Source organism: Nycticebus coucang, chromosome 3 (genome assembly GCF_027406575.1).
Source record: "Nycticebus coucang isolate mNycCou1 chromosome 3, mNycCou1.pri, whole genome shotgun sequence".
Lineage (NCBI taxonomy): Eukaryota > Metazoa > Chordata > Mammalia > Primates > Lorisidae > Nycticebus > Nycticebus coucang.
This window is the reverse complement of record NC_069782.1, coordinates 58,318,095-58,336,457: the sequence shown is the minus strand read 5'-3', so window position 1 is coordinate 58,336,457 and position 18,363 is coordinate 58,318,095. Positions and strand designations below refer to the sequence as shown.

The 18,363-nt window shown below is 40.7% G+C and overlaps 1 protein-coding gene and 1 pseudogene across 1 annotated transcript; both read right to left on the bottom strand.

The window, feature by feature from the left end:
• Positions 1 to 641: 641 nt before the first annotated feature.
• On the bottom strand, positions 642 to 13,321 carry LOC128580955 (biogenesis of lysosome-related organelles complex 1 subunit 4-like; annotated as a pseudogene).
• A 68-nt stretch (positions 13,322 to 13,389) lies between these two features.
• LOC128580954 (olfactory receptor 7G2-like) lies at positions 13,390 to 14,325 on the bottom strand. Its single transcript, XM_053583424.1, has one exon. It carries the CDS (start codon positions 14,323 to 14,325, stop codon positions 13,390 to 13,392), a length of 936 nt encoding a protein of 311 aa, XP_053439399.1.
• Positions 14,326 to 18,363: the final 4,038 nt, after the last annotated feature.

Here is an 18,363-nt window from a genome sequence, read left to right as displayed (position 1 = left end):
GGTGCAAAAACCCAATATATTTTCTCACAAATGGTATCATTTCCTTCAGTTACAAGCCATGCTACACAAAGTTTAATATAATGCTCAGTAATGTGCCATCTATGCTAAAAGTAGGTTACAGAAGAACAAATCACTATTAGGATTTAAATTTGAATAACAAGTAACAGAGACATACATGGCTGGACACTTTCTGGATAGCCCTTATCTACAAACATATAAATCTCTAAAAGGTTAATATTGTTAGTTGAGTAGTAAAATCCATAAAAATAACAGTTCTGCCACAGTGCACAGATAAGTTCATTCATTTTGCTTCCCCACCCCTTCACCAAGCAACTTTCAGGTTAGAACTGAGAGATAGGCTGGGTAGGGTACATCAGTAATCAGTAGTCTCAGTTACTTGGGAGGCTAATTCCAGAGGATCGCTTGAGCCTAGAAGTTCGAGGCCAGCCTCGGCAACAGAAGGAGACCCTGGCTGTATTTAAAAAAAATTGGAAGACATAGAAAACCTATATTCTATATGGAGAATGTGCAGAAAGGAAGCCTAAAAAATTCTGTACATCCGACATCAAACATAGAGTTTTAATTAACTTTGTGCTGGAGGTAAGAGTCTCATCTCAGCTGGGGTCCTCTTGCAGGAGTGGTCAGACCACCCAGAGCTGAAGTCTTTTGCTGCAACAAGGGACATAGTCTTTGTTTTCAGTCCGAAATAGGATGGGGGTTCATAGCCGGTTTGCTGCATCCTCGAGGGGGATGACTGCATGTTCATGGTGTGCAGGAGTCTTGAAGGCTCTGGGGAAAGCCCCCAGCTTAGCTTGGCCTCTGCGACTTGCTCCTCATCCTGGCCACGCTGTTGCCCATCATCCTCACCAAGGCCTCCAGCTTGTGGATCCTGCTGTAGATCTGCCTCATCTCGGCGGCCTTCGCGTAAATGCAAGGTCCCCTCACTGACGACGTGCTACGAGTTGCTGTGCATCATGTCCAGCATGCCCACGAGCTTGTCCACTCTGGTGAGCAGGTCCTCCAAGCTGGCGTCCAGAGGCTGGACCTCGGGCCTGGGCAGCAGGCAGGAGGCATAGCCTGAAGCTGCAGGGCACAGCAACTGCAGGTCCTGGCCCGGAGCGCTGTCCTCCCACTGTAGGGAGGCGCAGCCGTCGCTCTGGGACACCTGTTGCGAGGTGCGGCCATGGCTCTGGGACACCGGTCGGGAGGCACAGCCGTGGCTTTGGACACAGGGCCGCTTCTCCGCTCCAGGCGGTGCTCGGTGCCTCCGCCTCCTCCACCTGCGCCTGGAGCTGCTGCCCACCGGAGCCACCCTCCACGGCCCGCGGCCTCTCCAGGTGCGCAGCCCCTGTATTTTTTATTTTAATGGATACTGCCAGATTGTTTTCCAAAACAACTATAAAAATTCTTTGCGGTAATATTTTAGAGTTATATTTTCCAGCAGTTAGTGCTAAGAGTCTAACTTCTGGCGGACTTAGAATAGAATCTTCAAATAGAATCTCTATGGTTGTTTTACCTCGGTTTGCTGATTACCGTGGCTGACTTCCTTTTCATGTTTGTTGTCCATTTGTATTTCCTTTTGTGTGAACAGTCTATTGCTTTTTGGTCTATTTTTCTATAGGGTGGTGTGAGTTGAATAGCAGCACCCCAAATGTATGTCCATATCCTGACTTCTGGAATGGTGAACTTGACTTTGGGGAGAAAAAGGGTCTTTACAGATGCAATTAAGTTAAGAACCGGGAGAGGAGCTCATCCTGGATTACACCCAGTGACTTGTGCCCTGGATCAGAGAATAGGAAAGGTCATGGAAAAGCACATGCAGAAATTGGAGCTTTGTAGCCACAAACTAAAGAAAACCAGGAGCCACCAGAAGCTGGAAAAGGCAAGGAATTGTCTTAAGTCACCAAGTTTATTGTGATTTCCTATGGCAGCCACAGGTGATTTTAGAAATGGGCTCTTGTTCTATTGTCCAGGCTTATATAAGCTTTATATATTCTTTATATATTCTGAAAATTATTTTAGTTTGCACTCTCCTTTTTAGTTTTCACATATTTATTGGGCATTCAGATTTCTTCCAAGTGAATTACATGTTTATATCCTTCAGTTATTTTTATGTTTGGTTGACATTTACTTATCAATTTGTGGAGCTATCTGCATATCATAGATACTAACTTCTATTGGTTATTGTAGTGAAAATAATCTTCCCAAACTTTGCTTTGTCACATTATATTTGTTTGTATTTTCCAAATACTAAACATATTAAATTAGTTAAATTTACATTAGTTAAATATATCCATCTTTAAACTTACACAGTAGTGAAAAAGTCTCCACAACCCAAAAGTTATTCACATAAATTCTTTTTATTTTTTTTTTATTTTGAGACAGAGTCTCAAACTGTCACCCTGAGTAGAGTGCTGTGGCGTCACAGCTCACAGCAACCTCAAACTCTTGGACTTAAGCGATTCTCTTGCCTCAGCCTTCCAAGCAGCTGGGACTACAGGTGCCCTCCACAACACTGGCTATTTTTTTTTGTCATAGTTGTAATTGCTGTTTAGCTGGCCTGTGCCAGGTTCGAACCTGCCAGGCTGGGTGTATGTGGCTGGTGCCCTACCCACTGAGCTATGGGTGCTGCCAAATTCTTAAATTTTGTTTAAATTCCATTTTATTTATAATCTAAATTTGGATTATAGTATTTTTATTCAAGTCTTAACTTATTGGGAATTGACTTTTGTACATGCTGTTAAGAAGAGGTCTAATTTACATAATTAAGGTAAAAAGCTTTTGCATAGCTACCGGTACAACTAAAGCAAACAAACTTCAGAATGGGAAAAGATATTTTCATGCTATGAATCTGACAAAGGACTAATAACTAGAATTTACAAGAACTCAAGTTAATTAACAAGAAAAGGGAAAACAACTGTATTTATAAGTAGGCAAGAGACATGAACAGAAAATTCTCTGAGGAAGACAGATGAATGGCCAAAAAACATGAAAAAATGCTCGTCATCCCTAATCATCAGAGAAATTCAAATCAAAACCACTGAGATATTACCTGACCCCATGGAGAATGCCCGCATCACAAAATCCCAAAGCTGAAAATTCTGGTGTGGATATGAGGAGAAGGGAACACTTTTACACTGCTGGTGGGATTGCAAACTAATTCAGCTCTTAGGAGAGGAATATAGAGAATCCTTAAAGAGATGAAAACAAACTTTCTATTGTGGGAATTGTGGGAACAATTCCATTAATAGGTACTTACCCACCCCCCCCCAAAATCACTTTATTACAAGGACATATGCACTAGATTGTTTATCACAGCTCAATTCACAATCGCCAAGACATGTAAGCAACCCAGTGCCCATCACCCAATCAATGGATTAATAAACTATGGTATATGTATACCATGGAGTGCTTTTCAGCCATAAGAAAGGGATGGAGACTTTGCATCTTTTGTATTAACCTGGATGGAGTTGAAGCATATACTTCTTAGTAAACTCTGGAGCGGAGCATGATGGCCAGCGGGACATTTAGCTCTCCTGAAACAACAGGTGAGAATGAGCGGGCTAGATCATTCCCGGCATGGAATATTGGTGTAAAGTGGCAGTTTGGAGTATGCAGTGAGGTGATGGGTTGCTGGAGTTGGAGTGTAATCCAGAGCTGCAGAGACTGCCAGGAAAGGCTCTGCCCCCAGGTTGCAGCGGCTGCAGGCAGCAGTGGCAGCAACAAGCCCCACCATGGATGATGGCAGTTCCCAGTTTGTGGGGAAACTAGGTATTGTGTGGAAAGATTGGTGAAGTGTGGATGCCTGAGCGGAATTAGGACGCCAGAGTGGGGTGCTGTCTGGTGTTCCAGGCACCTTTCCGCGCAGGCCAAGTTCAGCGATTTGAATCTCACCCACAGACAATCGTCCTACACTTGGAACTGGCCCAGGATATCCTGCGCTTCATGGGAACTGTTGCAGGGAGAATTTGAGAAACCTGCTTGTGAAGATTTTTTGAGATTGGTGGAATCAGCAGTTGGGCAGGGTCTAGATGCTAAGTGAGTAATCAGGCACCACCAAGAACAATTTAAGCCAGGAGACAGGTATAAGCCAGGGAACCACTCATGGCGCCACCTGGTGGGTGTCCAGAAAGTATATTACAACATAAATATATTCCCACTAATGTTGATGCCTATGGCATATATAGTCATATGTATATATATATAAAATTTTGTTGCCTTTTTTTATCTTTGCTTATCCTTTTTGCTTTTTTTTTCCTTTTTTCTTTTTTGTAGGAGTTATTGTTAAATTTCTTTTTAGACAGAGTGTCACTATGTTGCCCTCGGTGAAGTGCTGTGGCATCGCAGCTCATGGCAACCTCTAACTCTCTTGGGCTGAGCGGTCTTTTGCCTCAGCCTCCCAGGTGGCTGGGGCTGCAGGCACCCACCACCATACCCGGCTGTTTTTTTAGTTGTGGTTGTCATTGTTGTTTAGTGGGCCCTGGGCTGGGTTGGAGCCCTGGCCACTGGGTGATGGGCGCTAAGCCCTACCCTTCCTCTTATGGTTGCTGAGATTGCTTACATCAGGCTATTTGAGTTTTTTTCTGTTTTCGTTTTTATTTTTAATTGTTTGTGTGACTGTTTGTGTGTTTGTGTGTCTGATTGTTTCATTTGTTTGTTTGTTTGTTTTGTTTCCATGTGCTTTGTGTTCTGCTAAAACCTTGGGTTGGCTATTTTCCCTAACTCTGATTTTTACATTCAACAAGAGCAAAGGGGAGAGGGGGATGATAACCAACTGAAGCCAGCTTTCAACAGAAGGTCCCATCCAGAGGGAGAGGTAATGGCCCAAAAGAACCCAACAAAGCTGAAGAGTGGAGTCGAGCTGAGAGAAGAGATTGATAAATGCATGTCTTCTCTGCTGAGGCAAGATGCATCTCCAAGGAAACAAATTTCAGATAGAGAACCCACCCTAAAGAGGATGTGTGTCCATCCCCTCCCCCAAGAGAGTTGCTTGCTTGCTTGCTGTGAGGTCTCTACTCGTAAGCAGTGAACTGAGGTCCTCCTCTCTCAACCCACAGGAGTGAGTTGCTGGAAGCTGGGACTCCTTCTCCAGAGAGTCTCTGCTGTGAGCCTGGGCCTTCTCTTGTCTGATATGAAGGTTTTATAAATATTTTCCCTGCCACTTTGAACTCCCAGTCCACTCTTCCCCCTGGCTTGGAAGTCTAGAAGCCCAACCCCTGCAGAGACCAGAATGTTCGCAGTTCTTTGTTAAGACTGGGCATTGCATGGTCTGAGGTAGTGCAGCTACACTGTAACTGTGAACCCAGTAATAGTGCAGAAAGGCAGTGTTTATCCCACCAGGGTCAAATTTTGGAGAGACACCGCCCCAGTTCTGTGGACTGCCAGAGGGAGCTAGATCTCATGTTGCAGGGATACCAGAGGAGCAGAGTGGCTGGGGCAACATCAAAAATACATTACTGGGATCTGATCAAATTAAAAAGCTTCTGCACTGCTAAGAACATGCTAAGAAAAGCAAATAGACAGTCCTCATAATGGGAGAGGATTTTTTCAAGTTATATTTCTGACAAAGGTCTAATAACCATAATCCACAGAGAACTCAAACTTATTACTAAAAAAAAAACAAGTGATCCCATTTCACTGTGGGCAAAAGACATGAACAGAAGCTTCTCTGAAGAAGACAGGCGCATGGTCTACAGACACATGAAAAAATGCTCATCATCTTTAATCATTAGAGAAATGTGAACCAAAACTACTCTGAGATACCATTTAACTCCAGTAAGAGTAGCCCACATCACAAAACTCCAAAACTGCAGATGTTGGTGTGGATGTGGAGAAAAGGGAAAACTTCTGCATTGCTGGTGGGAATGCAAGCTATTGGAAAAAAGTGTGGAGAATACTCGGATCTAAAAGTAGACCTGCCATTTGATCCTGCAATTCCTCTACTAGGTGTACATACAAAAGACCAAAAATCACTTTACAACAAAGATATTTGCACCAGATTGTTCATTGCAACTCAGTTCATAATAGCCAAGTCATGGAAGAAGCCCAAGTGCCCATAGACCCATGAATGGATTAATAAATTATGGTATATGTATACCACGAAATATTATGCAGCCTTAAAAAAAGATGGAGATATCAGAACTGTGATTAACATCTCATACCCCAGAAGACCACGTATTGCCCAGACAATATTCAATAACATATACATACTGCTTTGTTTTTGGTTGTGTTTTTTTTTTTTTTTTTTTTTTGGTTTGGTTGTTTTTTTTGTTTATTTTCATGTTGTGGATTGTTGTTTTGTTTTTTAAGTTCAACCTTTTCCATACAGATCCTTTTTCTTTCTCAATTTTTCTAGTTTAATTATAATTTCCCATTGCTGCCTATTTCAATAATTAGAACTTCATTTTTGTTAGTGTTTTTACTGCTATTATTTGGTTTTTCCAGCCAATTTTACCCCATAAAGTTTTCTGTTTGCTTGTTTTGGTTTGATTTATAGCATTTTTGTCTTTCCTCTCTACTTGGTGGAGGCGGGGTACTGTGTCTGATCAGGTTAGCAAAGAGCTGCTGACCTCAAGGGAACCACCCAAATGGGCACCCCCAGAAGGTGGTTTTTTTTTAAGGTTGTATCAAAGTACCCTACTGTACACCTATATTGCTCTGTCTCCCTCTTTCTGTGCCTCTCTTCTTTTTGTCAATATTCCTTTTACCCACCCCCTCTCCTTTCTCTATTTTTCTTTTTTTTTCCTTATCACTCGGTCCTCCTTTCTTTCATCCCTTTTTTGCTCTTAAACCTTCTCACCCTTCTGGTCCTGTAACCCTTAACCCACAGGCACGAGAACTTAAAGAGCAAGAGGAAGTGAAAGGAAAATTAGGGCAAGGAAACAGATAAAAGAAATCACCCATGAGGAAGAATCAGCAGAAAACTCCAGGCAACATGAAGAACCAGTCCAGAACAACCCCGCAAAGGGACCATGAGGTAGCTACTGCAGAGGATTCCACCTATACAGAAATGTTAGGAATGACAGAAAGGGAATTTAGAATACACATGTTGAAAACAATGAAAGAAATGATGGAAACAATGAAGGAAACTGCTAATAAAGTGGAAAATAACCAAAAGGAAATCCAAAAACATAATCAAATCAGAGATGAATGATATGAACAATATAAAAAGGATATAGCAGAGCTGAAGGAAATGAAACAGTCAATCAGGGAACTTAAAGATGCAACGGAAAGTATCAGCAACAGGTTAGACCATGCAGAAGAAAGAATTTCAGAGGTAGAAGACAAAGTTTTTGAGATAACTCAGATAGTAAAAGAGGCAGAAAAGAAGAGAGAGAAAGCAGAACATTCACTGTCAGAATTACGGGACTTTATGAAGCGTTCCAACATACGAGTTATAGGAATTCCAGAAGGGGAAGAAGAATGCCCCAGAGGAATGGAAACCATACCAGAGAATATAGTATATATTATATAATATATAGTATATATATACTATATATATTATATAGTATATAGTATATATAAAAGAAAATTTCCCAAATATCACCAAAGATTCTGACACACTGCTTTCAGAGGGCTATCGGACCCCAGGTCGCCTCAACTCTAACTGAGCTTCTCCAAGACACATCGTGATGAACCTGTCCAAAGTCAAGACAAAAGAAAAGATTCTGCAAGCTGCCAGGAGTAAGCGCCAGTTGACCTACAGGGGCAAATCCATCAGAGTGACCACAGACTTCTCTAATGAAACTTTCCAAGCAAGAAGACAATGGTCATCTACCTTTAATCTACTTAAACAGAACAATTTCCAGCCCAGAATTCTGTACCCTGCTAAGCTAAGCTTCAAAATTGATGGAGAAATCAAATCATTTACGGATATACAAACATTGAGGAAATTCGCCACAACAAGACCAGCTCTACAGGAAATACTTCAACCTGTTTTGCACACTGACCACCACAATGGATCAGCAGCAAAGTAAGAACTCAGAAATTAAAGGACAGAACCAAACCTCCACACTGATGCAAAAGATAAAACTAAGCAATGGACTCTCACCAAATAAGACGAATAGAATACTACCACACTTATCAATTATCTCAATAAATGTTAATGGCTTGAATTCCCCACTGAAGAGACATAGATTGGTTGACTGGATTAAAAAACAGAAGCCATCCATTTGCTGTCTGCAAGAAACACACCTGGCTTCAAAAGACAAATTAAAGCTCCGAGTCAAGGGTTGGAAGACAATTTTTCAGGCAAATGGAATTCAGAAGAAAAGAGGAGTTGCAATCTTATTTTCAGATACATGTGGATTTGAAGCAACTAAAGTCAAAAAAGACAAAGATGGTCACTTTATATTGGTCAAGGGAAAAATACAACAAGAAGACATTTCAATTCTAAATATCTATGCACCCAATTTAAATGCTCCCAGATTCTTCAAACAGACCTTAGTCTGAGCAATATGATACCCGATAATACCATAATTACAGGGGACTTTAACACTCCTCTTACAGAGCTGGACAGATCGTCTAAACAGAAATTAAACAAAGATATAAGAGATTTAAATGAGACCCTAGAACAACTGTGCTTGATAGACTCATATAGAACACTCCATCCCAGAGATAAAGAATATACATTCTTCTCATCACCCCATGGAACATTCTCCAAAATTGATCATATCCTGGGACACAAAACAAATATCAACAGAATCAAAAGAATTGAAATTTTACCTTGTATCTTCTCAGACCATAAGGCACTAAAGGTGGAACTCAACTCTAACAAAAATGCTCGACCCCACCCAAAGGCATGGAAATTAAACAATCTTCTGTTGAATAACAGATGGGTGCAGGAAGAAATAAAACAGGAAATCATTAACTTCCTTGAGCATAACAACAATGAAGACACAAGCTACCAAAACCTGTGGGATACTGCAAAAGCAGTTTTGAGAGGAAAATTCATCGCTTTAGATGCCTACATTCGAAAAACAGAAAGAGAGCACATCAACAATCTCACAAGAGATCTTATGGAATTGGAAAAAGAAGAACAATCTAAGCCTAAACTCAGTAGAAGAAAAGAAATATCCAAAATCAAATCAGAGATCAATGAAATTGAAAACAAAAGAATCATTCAGAAAATTAATGAAACAAGGAGTTGGTTTTTTTGAAAAAATAAATAAAATAGATAAACCATTGGCCAGACTAACGAGGAATAGAAAAGTAAAATCTCTAGTAACCTCAATCAGAAACGATAAAGGGGAAATAACAACTGATCCCACAGAGATACAAGAGATCATCTCTGAATACTACCAGAAACTCTATGCCCAGAAATTTGACAATGTGAAAGAAATGGATCAATATTTGGAATCACACCCTCTCCCTAGACTCAGCCAGGAAGAAATAGAGCTTCTGAACAGACCAATTTCAAGCACTGAGATCAAAGAAACAATAAAAAAGCTTCCAACCAAAAAATGCCCTGGTCCAGATGGCTTCACTCCAGAATTCTATCAAACCTTCAAGGAAGAGCTTATTCCTGTACTGCGAAATTATTCCAAAAAATTGAGGAAGAAGGAATCTTCCCCAACACATTCTATGAAGCAAACATCACCCTGATACCAAAACCAGGAAAAGACCCAAACAAAAAGGAGAATTTCAGACCAATCTCAGCCATGAACATAGACGCAAAAATTCTCAAGAAAATCCTAGCCAATAGATTACAGCTTATCATCAAAAAAGTCATTCATCATGATCAAGTAGGCTTCATCCCAGGGATGCAAGGCTGGTTGAACATACGCAAGTCTATAAACGTTATCCACCATATTAAGAGAGGCAAAAATAAAGATCACATGATCCTCTCAATAGATGCAGAAAAAGCATTTGATAAAATCCAGCATCCTTTTCTAATTAGAACACTGAAGAGTATAGGCATAGGTGGCACATTTCTAAAACTGATTGAAGCTATCTATGACAAACCCACAGCCAATATTTTACTGAATGGAGTAAAACTGAAAGCTTTTTCTCTTACAACTGGAACCAGACAAGGTTGTCCTCTGTCACCTTTACTATTCAACGTAGTGCTGGAAGTTCTAGCCAATACAATTAGGCAAGACAAGGAAATAAAGGGAATCCAAATGGGAGCAGAGGAGGTCAAACTCTCCCTCTTTGCGGATGACATGATCTTATACTTAGAGAACCCTAAAGACTCAACCACAAGACTCCTAGAAGTCATCAAAAAATACAGTAATGTTTCAGGATATAAAATCAATGTCCACTAGTCAGTAGCCTTTGTGTACACCAATAACAGTCAAGATGAGAAGCTAATTAAGGACACAACTGCCTTCACCATAGTCTCAAAGAAAATGAAATACCTAGGAATATACCTAACGAAGGAGGTGAAGGACCTCTATAAAGAAAACTATGAAATCCTCAGAAAGGAAATAGCAGAGGATATTAACAAATGGAAGAACATACCATGCTCATGGATGGGAAGAATCAACATTGTTAAAATGTTTATACTTCCCAAAGCAATCTACCTATTCAAGGCCATTCCTATCAAAATACCAACATCGTACTTTCAAGATTTGGAAAAAATGATTCTGTGTTGTGTATGGAACTGGATAAACCCCCGTATAGCTAAGGCAGTTCTCTATAACAAAAATAAAGCTGGGGGCATCAGCATACCAGATTTTAGTCTGTACTACAAAGCGATAGTGCTCAAGACAGCATGGTACCTGCACAAAAACAGAGACATAGACACTTGGAATCGAATTGAAAACCAAGAAATGAAACTAACATTTTACAACCACCTAATCTTTGATAAACCAAACAAGAGCATACCTTGGGGGAAAGACTCCCTATTCAATAAATGGTGTTGGGAGAACTGGATGTCTACATGTAAAAGACTGAAACTGGACCCACACCTTTCCCCACTCACAAAAATTGATTCAAGATGGATAAAGGACTTAAACTTAAGGCATGAAACAATAAAAATCCTCCAAGAAAGCCTAGGAAAAACACTGGAAGATATTGGCCTGGGGAAAGACTTCATGAAGAAGACTGCCATGGCAATTGCAACAACAACAAAAATAAACAAATGGGACTTCATTAAACTGAAAAGCTTCTGTACAGCTAAGGAGACAATAACCAAAGCAAAGAGACAACCTACACAATGGGAAAGGATATTTGCATATTTTCAATCAGACAAAAGCTTGATAACTAGGATCTATAGAGAACTCAAATTCATCCACATGAAAAAAGCCAACAATCCCTTATATCAATGGGCAAGAGACATGAATAGAACTTTCTCTAAAGATGACAGACGAATGGCTAACAAACACATGAAAAAATGTTCATCATCTCTATATATTAGAGAAATGCAAATCAAAACAACCCTGAGATATCATCTAACCCCAGTGAGAATGGCCCACATCACAAAATCTCAAAACTGCAGATGCTGGGGTGGATGTGGAGAGAACGGAACACTTTTACACTGCTGGTGGGACTGCAAACTAGTACAACCTTTCTGGAAGGAAGTATGGAGAAACCTCAACGCACTCAAGCTAGACCTCCCATTTGATCCTGCAATGCCATTACTGGGCATCTACCCAGAAGGAAAGAAATCCTTTTATCATAAGGACACTTGTACTAGACTGTTTATTGCAGCTGAATTTACAATCGCCAAAATGTGGAAACAGCCTAAATGCCCACCAACCCAGGAATGGATTAACAAGCTGTGGTATATGTATACCATGGAATACTATTCAGCCATTAAAAAAAATGGAGACTTTACATCCTTTGTATTAACCTGGATGGACGTGGAAGACATTATTCTTAGTAAAGCATCACAAGAATGGAGAAGCATGAATCCTATGTACTCAATTTTGATATGAGGACAATTAATGACAATTATGGTTATTTGGGGGGAAACAGAAAGAGGGAAGGAGGGAGGTGGGTGGGGCCTTGGTGTGTGTCACTCTTTATGGGGGCAAGACATGATTGCAAGAGGGACTTTACCTAACAATTGCAATCAGTGTAACCTGGCTTATTGTACCCTCAATGAATCCCCAACAAGAAAAAAAAAAAAAAAAAAAAAAAACAAGAAAAAAAAAGGTGGAGACTTTACGTTCATATGGATAACACTGGAACATATCCTACTTAGTAAAGTATCTCAAGAATGGAAGAAAAAATATCCAATGTACTCAGTACTATTATAAAACCAATTTACAATTACTCACACTTTCATATGAAGAATAGATCACAACTATGGCCCAGCATGAAGGAGGAAGGAGGGGATGGAACAGGAGGGGGAAGGTCAGATCCAGGGAGGGTGAATGGTGGGATCACACCTATAGTGCATAATACAAGGGTACATGTCCAATCTATTAGTATGGAGTATAAATATCTTAAAACAATAATTAATCAAAGGAGATGAGGTATATATTAACCAGTGTGATGTAAGCTTTCCTAATTCTATATGAAATAGCACACTGTACCATAAATGCATTAATATATACATGATCTACGTGTTTATGATTTAATAAAAAAAGTCACAGAAGTGGAAACGCAAGTATCTAATATCCTCAATACTAATATGAAACCACTAGAAAAACAACTATACACCCATATAAGAGAAAAACACAAGAATATTTAAATATAGGGGAGAGGGGAGAAAGGAGAGGAGGAAGGGGAGGAGGCAGGGGGATTCGTAAACTCTCACCTAATGGGAGTAATGTAAGGGTATATATGGCTCACCCCCAGCGACTCAGATACAACTTGGACTTTACCTTAGAAATGCAAACAATGTAACCCAATCATTTATACTCTCATATTAATCTGAAATAAAAACAAACAAAAAAGAAGTCTAATTTAGTTTTCTTCCAGGTGCATACCAATGCCATGTAAATCTTTTTTTACTTGGATTATTGAGACACTAACTTGATCGTATACATGCTATTAAATTCCCATATGTACTGGATCTTGTTTCTGGTATCTCTGTTTAGTCTCTTGATCTATTTGTAGAGGCTGAGGCAGGCCCTCTAACCACAGTGAAATCTTCCCTGATCTCCGTTCCTCTCCTGTCCTCCTGTTGTCACTGATGTTGTCCTAAAAACATTCTTCCCCAAATCACTACAGTGACAATCCCTTTCTCAGGTTCAGCTTTTAAACACACTGCCACCAAAAAATAAAATCAAGGCCCTAGGTTCCACATAAATTGTCAAAAAACCCAATGCTAGAGAGGACCAAAGTCCATTTTGAAGCTGAAGTTGAATTGCCCTTAGTCACTGTGGTTTCCCACCTTTGGGAATAACTTGGTGGCAGAAGGGTCCACCATTTTGGTTCTTTCAGTGTTTCTGTATTTTCTCTCAGTCTAGAAGCTGAAGTTCAAGGCAGGTAACACAATCACAAAAAGGATGTTCTTTCAATGAGTTTCCTCAGGGCTTCCTTCATGTCCCTATTCCTCAGGCTGTAGATAAAGGGGTTCATCATTGGGGGGATCACTGTATACATCACCAAGGCTACTGCAGTCTTTCTGGAAGAATCAGTAACTACAGAGCTAATGTACACCCCAAAAGCTGTTCCATAGAACAGTAAGACCACCGAGAGGTGAGATCCACAGGTGAAAAAAGCTTTATGCTTTCCCCCAGCTGATGGCATCCTCAGAATGGAGGAGATGATTTGAACATAAGAGAAAATAATGCCAAGGAGAGGAATACCACCTAACACGCTAGTCACCAGGTACACCAGGATGTTGTTGATGAGGGCATCAGAGCAGGTGAGCTTGATGACTTGGGCAAGTTCACAAAAGAAGTGGGGGATTTCCAGGTGCATGCAGAAGGACAGCTGTAAGACCATCAGGCTATGGAGAAGGGTGTCCAGAGCACTAAGGAGCAGGGAGACCAACACCAGCAGACCACACCGCCGGGGACTCATGATGTGCACGTACCTCAGTGGGTGGCAGATGGCTGCATAGTGGTCCCATGCCATCGCTGCGAGGAGAAAGTTCTCCAATCCGGCAAAAGCCAGGGTGAAGCAGACCTGGGTGAGGCAGCCCGTATAGGTGATGGCTTTGCTGTGTGTCTGGATGTTCACAAGCATATTAGGGACTGTGGTGCTGCTGAAACAGATGTCAATGAAGGACAGGTTGGAGAGGAAGAAGTACATGGGGGTGTGGAGGTGGGAGTCAGAGCAGATGGCCAGGAGGATGAGCAGGTTCCCGAGCACCGTGACCAGGTACATGGGCAGGAACAGCCTAAAGAGAAGGGGCTGCAGTTTGGGATCTTCTGAGAAGCCCAAGAGGATAAATTCTGATACTTCTGTGTGGTTTTCTGATTCCATTGTTGAAAAATCTGATGGGGGAAATACAGGTGATGGAACAGATAACAGATGTACACAGACCCCCTACCTTAGAAAAGTTTCCCTCTCTATATTGAGAAGTCAGTATTACTCATCATTCCCTCTTCCCTCCTGTCTCTCTCTCTTCCTTCCTCAACCAGTTTCCTTTCTGCTTTTTTTGCATATACAACTCCATTACCCAAATTTTGTTTACTGAATATCTACTGTTTTCCCACATCATATCAACTAAGAGGAAAATGTAGGAAACAGTATATGGCTTTTTTCCTTGAGAGTTCTCCAAAGCCTTAAGCCAACAGGAAAACCAAACAATATTAAATCTAAATCAGAATAACAGTGTCAATCCAGATTTCAACCCAGACACATGCCTGAGTTTGATTCTGGCTACAGTGCTTACTTTTTAATAGATGAGAAATGTTTTTTTCAGGGCAGTGCCTGTGGCTCAGTGAGTAGGGCGCCAGCCCCGTATACCAAGGGTGGCGGGTTCAAACCCAGTCCCGGCCAAACTGCAACAAAAAAATAGCCAGGCGTTGTGGTGGGCACCTGTAGTCCCAACTATTCGGAAGGCTGAGGCAAGAGAATCGCCTAAACCCAAGAGCTGGAGGTTGCTGTGAGTTGTGATGCCATGGCACTGTATTGAGGGTGACAAAATGAGACTCTGTCTATCAAAAAAAAAAAAATGTTTTTTCAACTCTGTGAGAAGCATCAGTCTCCTTATTTGTGTCATAGGGAACTATCATAAAACCTTATGAGAATGTTACAAGGTGAGTAATGAGCAGACATCGTTAAGCACAGTGCTTGTTGTATGTGAGACTCTTAATATTTGCCATGGTCATGACTAAAATACCTGGCATGGTTTGTTATAGAAGGGAAGTGATGGCCTTAGAGAAGGGCAAGATGTCGGAAGATAAAAGAAAGAATATCCTTAGTTCAATAACTTCAAGTTTTAGGAAAGACCAGCTGTCCTGAAATTCCTGCCGAGAACCTTGCATATGTAGTGAAGCAGGAAGAGTGAACACCCCAGTGACTATCAGTGTTATTAATGTTAATTTCTCATAGACGTGTAATGAAATGTCTAGTAGCTAAAATAAATAAATTAAACCTAGATACGGCAACACAAATAATAAAAACCTAAAGGTAATTTGCCTTTACCACTAGATAGGAAAATAAATTCTAGTATCTTATACACTACAGGGAGACTGCAGGGTAACAAAATTCATTATATATTTTCTTTTTCTTTTTTGCAGTTTTTGGCTGGGGGTTGGCTTGAGCCTGCCACCTCTGGCATATGGGCCCGGTGTCCCACTCCTTTGAGCCACAGGCGCTGCCCCAATTACATATTTTCAAATAGCTAGAAGAGAGGATTTTGAGTGTTTCCAATGCAAATAAAAATGTTTGAAGTGATGTATATGTTAATTACCCTGATTTGATGATTACATAATAATATATTCATGTACCAAAATATCACTCTGTATCCCATTATTGTATTCAATTATTACATGTCAACCAAAAACAATAAATAAAAAACAAACTTTAAAAAGTAACTTGCCTAAGAAGACATCATAGCATGATAAAATTTAAGTAAGTTTTAAAATACCACAGGTAAGGCCGGGCATGGTGACTCACACCTGTAATCATAGTACTCTGGGAGGCCCAGGCAGGTAGAATGCCTGAACTAAGGAGTTCGAGACCAGCCTGAACCAGAGTGAGACCTCGTCTCTTTAAAAAAAAAAAAAAAATAGCTGGTGTTGTGGTGGGCATCTGTAGTCCCAGCTACTTGGGAGTCTGAGGCAAGAGAATGACTTGAGCCCAAGAGTTTGAGATCACTGTGAGCTGTTGACACCACAGTACTCTACTGGGAGCAACAAAATGAGACCCTGTCTTAAAAATAAAATTAAAATAGGGCGGCGCCTGTGGCTCAGTGAGCAGGGCGCCAGCCCCATATACCGAGGGTGGCGGGTTCAAACCCAGCCCCAGCCAAACTGCAACAAAAAAATAGCCAGGCATTGTGGCGGGCGTCTATAGTCCCAGCTACTCGAGAGGCTGAGGCAGGAGAATCGCCTAAGCCCAGGAGTTGGAGGTTGCTGTGAGCTGTGTGACGCCACAGCACTCTACTGAGGGCAATAAAGTAAAACTCTGTCTCTACAAAATAAAATAAAATAAAATTAAATTAAAATAAACCATCTTCTTGTTTTGCACATTAAGACTTTATATACTGTACATAGCATTTTCCAGTTATTTTTTAAAAAATACGTTTAACCACTTTTTAGTCTTGGTGCATTTTTCTCTGGTTCCTTCACTTTACCTCACCTTATTCCATTACCTTCTTTTATCACTATTTATCCTTTCTCCAACTGAGGAGCACTTTTATTATGTGCACAAACATGCACGTAAATGTGTAATGTGTAAGACAAAATAACCTATGGAGAATAATCAAATTAAAAACTGTTAAAAAGGCAGGAAACCCAAGTGTGTACTGTATTTACGCAAGCTATTTTGTTACTTTTAGGAAAGAACTCTGAAGGCATAATATCAACATTTGCTAATTCTGGAAGCACAGATACAAGCTTAGCTGTTAGTTGTGCTGTTCTGCCTTTTGAAATTTTAAATTTTTCATGGATCAATGAAGAAAAAAAGTAGATTGGAGTGTAGTCTTGGAATCTACCTGGTTCTCCACCTCCTCTTTCTGAAAATCCTTATAAACAGAGAACAGTGTCAGTCAAAGCCCTCTCTGCAAAGGACCAGCATGAGGAAGACACAGAAAGGTTGGAAGAAGCTAACCACCCACATTTGCTCCTTGCCAAATAAAGACAAGACTAGAGAATTCTAGAAAATCCTTCAAAATTGAGCGAGAGTTGATTGTTGTTGAGGACGGAAAAGGTCCCCAGAGTTTAGGCTCAGAGCAGATTAGCAGAATAAAAGCTGTGCAGGTTCTGGTGCCAATGAAACATGTAAGGAAGTTAATAATTAGGCAGACACCTCACGGGTAACCTGGTTTTGTTCATGTTATATGTGGCCTCACCTCACGGCTGTCTGAAATGAACCAACAGACAAAGACCTGTCACTATTTGCAAAACATAAACAAGGAGACTTCAAATTACCTGAGGGTCAACACCAGAGAATGACATTGGGTTCTTCCTTGGATGTGAAGGAGATGAAGGAAGCTCTGTACTCAGGGAGCACAGAAGGTCAGCAAAGCACACAGCTCCTTGTGGAAATGATGATCCTCAGGCCTGGGCTCAGTGGTGCTGTGTACCGGTCTGGATACGATGTGGTCACAGGCAGACTATTTGTAGTCCATGAGACCCTCGGGACTTCAACAAAGTTCCTCATTACTCAAACCCCTTTACTCTGATGTGATTACAGGGCTGCACAAATCCTTAAGGAGCAAGCCTGGGAGATGTAATTTTCTTTGGCTGCACCTCTCATCCTAAGAGGCCAGGTGGATGCCAGCCTCCTCCCTGAGCACTCCTTGGCTTACACCCATTTCAAGCACTTTGCATATCTCAACGCATCTCCCTTCTGTCGTTGTAGTCTAGTCTTCCCTTTTGGTATATTTAAAGGCAGCCCTGTTAGAGCAATAATATAACAAGACTGACACCACATTTAGCTCATAATTACATATCTACACCCTGTATAAATACATGTGACGATACAATGAATGTGTGCTAAAAATCCAAACACTAAGGGCTGGTTCCATGCCCTGCTCATGAAACATTGATTATACTCAACATTACTAATATATTCTGAGTAATCAAACATAAAATGGCATTTTTTGTTGTTAATGGCTTTTTTGAGGTATAACTGACATACAGTAAACTGTATATTTGACATCTCTCCCTCTCTCAGAAATCATCACCAAAATTGATAATGAAAGTATGATCATCTGCCAACGTTCCTTTCTACCCGGGCTCTTTCCTTCAGCACACTTGTTTTGAGCTTCAACAGTTTATTAGTTTTTTTTGCTGAGTAGTATCCCATTGTTTGGATGTTCTGTAACTTGCACATCCATTCATCTGCTGA

Coding starts and splice junctions, on each gene's coding strand:
- LOC128580954 (XM_053583424.1), bottom strand. CDS start 14,325: ATGGAATCAGAAAACCACACAGAAGTATCAGAATTTATCCTCTTGGGC.